This window comes from Triticum urartu, chromosome 1A (genome assembly GCF_056163025.1).
Source record: "Triticum urartu cultivar PI428250 chromosome 1A, HENAU_Tu73, whole genome shotgun sequence".
NCBI lineage: Eukaryota > Viridiplantae > Streptophyta > Magnoliopsida > Poales > Poaceae > Triticum > Triticum urartu.
The window spans coordinates 30755225-30761574 of NC_141873.1; the positions used below are offsets into that span (position 1 = coordinate 30755225).

Sequence of the window (6350 nt, forward strand, 5' to 3'; positions counted from 1 at the left end):
AATCTTAATATTACCCTGAGGTGGTTCACCACGTGGAAACACTCTTTGTTCCATTACAGTTTCCCCAAAAAGAAAAATCCCGAATTGGATTGAAGATTGACATGAAAAAGGAAGGAGGTTGCAGCAAAGCATGAAGATAGAGAAGAAGCTAAATCATTCATCTTGCAAAGAGATGATTCAGACAAATTAAACTACCCTTAGTTTCATAAAGTAAGCTTTGCCAGCTTACTGAAATTCTTTCAGAGTGCAAATTATACAAGGCGACATGTCTCTCCCGAGAGAATGTTGAAGCTCTTTGAAGAAACATAGACAAGGCATACAATTGCTGACTGCTTGTTGTAATCAACTAATGTAGATTACATGAATACTCCTACATATTACAGTTGTCATGTAAGAATATACTCCCTCCGTATCAAAATATAAGAGGTTTTCTGACACTATCATATTGTCAAAAACGTTTGAATGTCACAGAGGTAGTACTTCCAATTTAAACTAAAACCACGACGAGTAATTTGAAACGGAGGGAGTATATCACAAGAAGGACTTCTAGACCACCGAAACAAGCATCAAATGTTGGAGCTTCAGTAACAGGTTGCCGATCAAGAGAACGCGTCATGCATAGTTCATAAAATTTATATAATCAATCATCCAGCGAGAAATGGCTCATTCGGCCTGGGGCTGAGCCGCGGCTGCCGAGTCGTCGTCAAGTTGGGGGCAGCGGTGCGGTTCGCTCACTTCAACACCCGCGAATGGCTCGCCCAACTCCTCGAGGGCGGTGCAGCAGCATTCGTCGGTGGCGGCAGTAGCTTAGATAGGAACGGGCGCATGGCATAGCCAAACAATTTGTCTATAATTATCTACAAAACAGACTTAAGTGGATGGTTAGGAATCCCACCTGCGTTCTGCCACCGTACGTCGCTGATCCAATGCTCTACTTACATAGCAACTTCCCAAATTTTCATTGATCGTGCATTGTCACCGGATACATGGCCAAAAAACAGATCGGAATTTGACAGCGCCTCGCTTGTTGGCTACAACAAGATAATAATAAATAATAAAACAGAAGATCCATCTTTGCCACGGTTCAGTACAGCCTGCACAAATGATTCCTTTCTTTGCTACCACTCTAAAGTACAGTAACAAATTAAGCACTTTATCACCGAAAGAAAAGTAGCAAAGAAACACACACAAGATTAAGTAGAGCTAGCTAAGGCTGAAAAAGAGTTTAGAAGCCGTATTTAGACTTGGCCGAACTAACATGAGTAGATGAATACAAAGAGCTGGCAGAAGACGAAGTCCCAGAGCAGCTGAAAGAATGAAGGCGATTTACACAGCCATTAAAAGGACTAAAGGACATGGTGTTTTTTCTTAGCAGCATAAAGGAAAGATGGTGGTTAATCAGGTGCTCATTACTCTCTGTCCTTTGACGGACCACCTTTTTTCCTTCTCTCTTCTTATTGGGTGCATAGGATAATGTCCAGGCAGCCTATGGGCCTGCCACCAAAGACTCGGAGACCAACCGGGCAAAGCAGAGCAACCCAGAGATGCTTCCTCACTTCAAAAAGAAAAGCAAACCACAGGCAGGACGTCAGTGTTAAAAGGAAAACCAGATCGAGATCACAGCGAGAAATCTCACCGCAGACGAGGCTGTCACAGCCCTCAGTTCGTCTTCCTCCCTGAGGCCTGAGCTCGGAGCATCATGAGCGACTCCAGTTCCCATGGCGACGGCGGCGGCGGCGGCGGCGACACGAGCGGTCCTCAGTTTGAGGTACTCAACACTGGGCTTCATCGTAACCACGGGTTAGTCGACACTGACCTTCACTTCAACAAGACTATATGTACTACTGCGCTTCCCACACGGTCGACTCCCACGGCTCCTGTATAAGCAACACGCTCATGGCCAAGCTACCACTTGTGCGGCCACTGCTGCCCTCTAACCCTGGCTCATACGGCCATGTTCCGGGGCTCGTGGCCGGTGCTGCCGTGCCGCCTTGGTGCCCCATCCTTCCCGAACCGCCATCACCGTCCAGCTGTTGTCGTCCTGGCCATCCCTCCCTCTACGCCTGGAGGGCTTCCGGTGCCGTCGTGCCCTCGTACCAACCCCTAAGGGCCCCTTTGATTTGCAGAAATCTAAAAACGTGGGAATAGAAAAAACATTGAATTGAAATGCCATGCTCATCTTAGTCCTATGGGATTTTGTTTTGTTTGATTACATTATAGGAAAAGCGAAGGATTTTTTCAAGGATGTTTGAGTGGATGCTAAAGATCCTATGAACTGTGGCATAAGGTAATTCTTAGGAAAAATTCATATATAATTTAATCCTATGAATCAAATAACACATCTAGGAAAAATTCCTAAGGATTCTAATCCTCTGAAATTCCTATAACAATCCTTTGGATTCAGTATAGCCTTGTCTCCCCGCTCTCTCTCTCCTTCTCACCTATTCTTTTTCTTATTTTAGTATTTGTTAGATCCACTTTTGCTCATTTATATTAAGTCTCTTTCATAGAAGACTACAAGATAAGCACATCATAGCAAAATTCATCGAAGCAGACTGAGCCTTCGGATAAAGACAAGGTTTGCTGGATAGATAGTGGGTGGGCCCACAAGGCATCCAATTTTTCACGCCGTATCATGCTCTCGTTCTCACCCGCTTTGCTCCAGTCGGTTCGACCTCACTACATGGTCAACCATTCGAGAGAACTCTCGCATTGCTTCTGGTAGTGTCAGCCACAATGTTTCACAATATAAGAGAAATTGGGCCCCGTTGATGCAGGCTCTCCTTTGTCTAAAAGTAGTTACCAACATTGTCACTGACAATCATGCTAGCAATGTCAGCGTATAGTAATGCTACATTATTTCGATGTTAATTTTTTGCAGGTTTTTATGTTAATTTTGTAGAGACGTGATTAAGTTTTCACTGCCAGCACAAGAACACCCTGAACTTAATGGTGCCCTCTCCAGGAACCTCCAAACGCATACAAGAGGTCCAGGTACATAACCTTCTCCCTCCCATTTTACCCAAACAGAAGTGGATATTTGACTAGCTTTGTCAGATGGCTAATATAGTTCATGATTTCTAATTAGTCTAAATTCCACTATTCATGATGTCCTTTTCCCTGCGATGGGCATAAGAACTATACTACTACAAGTTGGCACGTTGATTGAGATCGATCAAACAGGTGGGGAATCATCCATTTGCTCAACTTTGAGGGTTAAAAATTCCATGTTAATCAGGATAAAAAGGAAGAAAAACCTAAATGACTTACTCCCTCCGATCCATTATAAGTGTAGCAGCTTTGAACTAAGGTTGAACTAACCTTAGTTCAAAACCGCGACACTTATTTTGGATCGGAGGGAGTACTTTTTAGGGGAATGGTAGATTTCTTTGCGTACTTATTATACCTGAACATGGTTAAAAAAATGTAAGGTGAATTTTAGTCCGCACCTTCTTGCCGAATGCCTCCTTGTCCCAGTCATCGGAGCACCAAGTAATCAGTGGCGGAGCTAGAAAAATTCCATTAGGAGGGCCAAGTGCTCTTAAAACTGATTGAGGTGGGCCAAAGCATTAATTTAGCAGCAAATCATCACTAATTTTGCATTGTTCATCAGAAAACATGCAATGGTCCCCCCGTCTCTGCCATTGCAAGTAATAACAGAAAAACAAAAAAAGTCATGCCATTGATACCTCCTTCATTGTGCATGCCGTTATTGCACTATCCGTGCTGATGGAGTAGGCGGTGTGAGCCACCGGAGAGTGAGACGGCTGTCGAAGGCAATGTGAGGTGCTGGTCACTGTTGGCGGTGAAGAGTGGAGAAAATGCTGATAGGTGGGACTGGCTGAAATGTTTACTTCAGTTAATTATTTGGACGCGTCTAGGGAGCAAATCGTTGGCTGCCTAGTCTATTTGGGCACACACTCAAAAAATTGTATTTCCACTTTTATTTGTATTTTTCACAGTTAAAATACCAATAACCTCTATGTTTGGGGTCGAGTCTTGACACCCTGAGCTTCGAAATTCCTTTCCTTTAATTAGATAAGGCCTAAACATAGTCTAAAGAACACAAATATAATTTATAAACTCAATTTCGGCAATTTAGTTGCTTTTTAGTTTGTTATATACAAACTCCATGTTAGTTAATGAGAGGAGGGAAGAAAGATCTTTTGCCTCTATTTTAGAAAGAACAGAGAGAAACTTACAATTATAATGTATACTGATTCTTCTCAGGAAATGGCGACGTCCACGTAGGTCCGGGCTATCTGATGAAAATGTTGGAGCAGTTGTGCGGCGCGGCTCCTGCAGAACACGGTGACTCGAAGCACCAGCAACCCATCATGTACATTGTCCCCGAGGAGCTTAAAAACTCGGATCATAACCCCAGCGGAGAATATGAGCCGGTTGCTGTTCGTCTGGGCGGGCCTAAGATTTATCGTCGGTGGGCAATTCAGGAGAGGGAAAGCTTGCTGAAGATGGAAGGGTACAAATGGAGCTGTGTGCGGCAGCTCATCACCCGGCACAAGAGCCTCTTGGAGCCTGCCAGGACTCTGGTGCTGCTGGACGGATGTTGCACGAGCATGAAACGCCTCATGCCTCGAATCCGGGCTTCCTACTCTCAACCCGCCCTCCAAGAAAATAAGGTGGCCGAGATGATGCTGCTGGACGGCTCCTTCATCCTACACCGCTTGCTCAAATACGCGCGCCTCGCGAAAATGGAAGAAGCTGGTGGCGGCGGCTATCAGTTTGACGAGGAAGAGGAGGAGGACGAGGACTGGACTCAGGTCTACGGCAGGTGCTTTGTGTGGCAGTTCGTGACGCGCGACCTGCTGCTGCTGGAGAACCAGATCCCGTTCTTCGTGGTCCGGGAGCTCTTTCAGCAGCTGAGGAACGAGGACGAGCCCGAAGAGCTCCTCGTTACCGGCAGCCTCAGGCTTTTCCGCCCTCTTCGTCCCCAGATGCTGCACCGCTCACCCATTGCTTGCGATGACGTGCACCACCTGCTGCACCTCTTCTACCTCTCCGTCACCTTACCGCCGACGAGTGAGCGCCAGCAGCATTCTCGCCGCCGCCGCCGAAGCGACGAGCTGCTGTCGGAGCTCCCGCAGTGGATCCCGTGCGCCAAGGAGCTGGAGGAGTCAGGGGTCCGGTTCCGGAAGAGAAAGAACGCCACGAGCTTCATGGACGTGAGGTTCGCCCGGGGCGTCCTGGAGATCCCGCAGCTGGAGCTCAACGACTCGAGCGAGTCGCTGTTCCGGAACCTGATCGCGTTCGAGCAGACATACCCGGACACCCCGCGGGACGTCTCCACCTACGCCGTCTTCATGGACTGCCTCATCACCTCGGCGGAGGACATGAGGATCCTGGACCTGCACGGCGTCCTCGTCAGCCATCTCAACAGCAGAAGGGTCGCGTGGCGATTCTTCAGCGACGTCGTCGGGCAGGTGCACTGGTCGGCCGACAACTACCTGCTCGGCCTGATGGACGACGTGAACAGGTACAGGAACCTCAGGCGCCACAAGTGGCGCGCGGCGCTTGTGCGCAACTACTTCAGCAATCCCTGGGTGACCATGTCGGTGCTTGCGGCCCTGCTCCTGCTAGCCTTTTCCGTGCTGCAGACATTCTTCGCTGTCTATGCCTACTTCAAGCCTCCCAAGTAATTAAGTTCGTGGGAATATATAGTTATATACCATGGATCGGAGATGTTAATTTGCTTCGTCTGCTCTTAGTTTGGTCATGTAGGCTGTTGCGTCAATGTTAATTTGATTTGGATATATTATGTATGCACCTTATGTTAGGTTCATCTCTCCACCGAGTGGGCCCAACGGACCATCGGGCCCTGATCTATTCGTGCCCTGATCGGGGGCGCCCAACCCTCTTATGGTTGGTGGGCCCCTGTGACCTGCGATATATAGAGAGGTGGGGGCCGGTGCACACGGTACGAGGTTCACCGCGCCGCCAGTCTCCCCATCGAAATCCCCTTCCGATCTAGGGCAATCGCAGTACTCACGGGAAGCACCACTGCCACCCCTCCATCTCGATCTCTCTGCCATCACCGGCCCCTACTTCACCATAGCCGGCGCTGGATCGAGCTCATATGCACCTAAAGAAGGTAGGTTGTGACGCCCCCGATTCAATCGTACACTAATCATTCACGCAAACGTGTACGATCAAGGTCAGGGACTCACGGGAAGATATCACAACACAACTCTACAAATAAAATAAGTCATACAAGCATCATATTACAAGCCAGGGGCCTCGAGGGCTCGAATACAAGAGCTCGATCATAGACGAGTCAGCGGAAGCAACAATATCTGAGTACAGACATAAGTTAAACAAATTTGCCTTAAGAA

The 6350-nt window shown here is 47.7% G+C and overlaps 1 protein-coding gene and 1 long non-coding RNA gene across 4 annotated transcripts; one reads left to right on the plus strand and one right to left on the minus strand.

The window, feature by feature from the left end:
* Nucleotides 1-1308: 1308 nt before the first annotated feature.
* LOC125544296 (uncharacterized) lies at nt 1309-1768 on the minus strand. Its single transcript, XR_007299368.2, has 2 exons — nt 1637-1768; nt 1309-1555 (listed from the first exon to the last, which is right to left on the minus strand). It is a non-coding gene; the product is annotated as an uncharacterized LOC125544296 (long non-coding RNA).
* LOC125544278 (UPF0481 protein At3g47200) lies at nt 1663-5794 on the plus strand. 3 transcript variants are annotated; one of them, XM_048707908.1, is made up of 3 exons: nt 1663-1800; nt 2929-2994; nt 4231-5794. In XM_048707908.1, the coding sequence occupies exons 1-3, from the start codon at nt 1719-1721 to the stop codon at nt 5655-5657; spliced, it is 1575 nt and encodes a 524-aa protein (XP_048563865.1). In that variant the 5' UTR covers nt 1663-1718; the 3' UTR covers nt 5658-5794. The 3 variants fall into 3 exon arrangements, with proteins under 3 accessions (XP_048563865.1, XP_048563873.1, XP_048563857.1); XM_048707916.1 differs by having other exon boundaries at nt 1665-1800; nt 2882-2994; XM_048707900.1 differs by having other exon boundaries at nt 1669-1800; nt 2903-2994.
* The last annotated feature ends 556 nt before the right edge of the window (nt 5795-6350 follow it).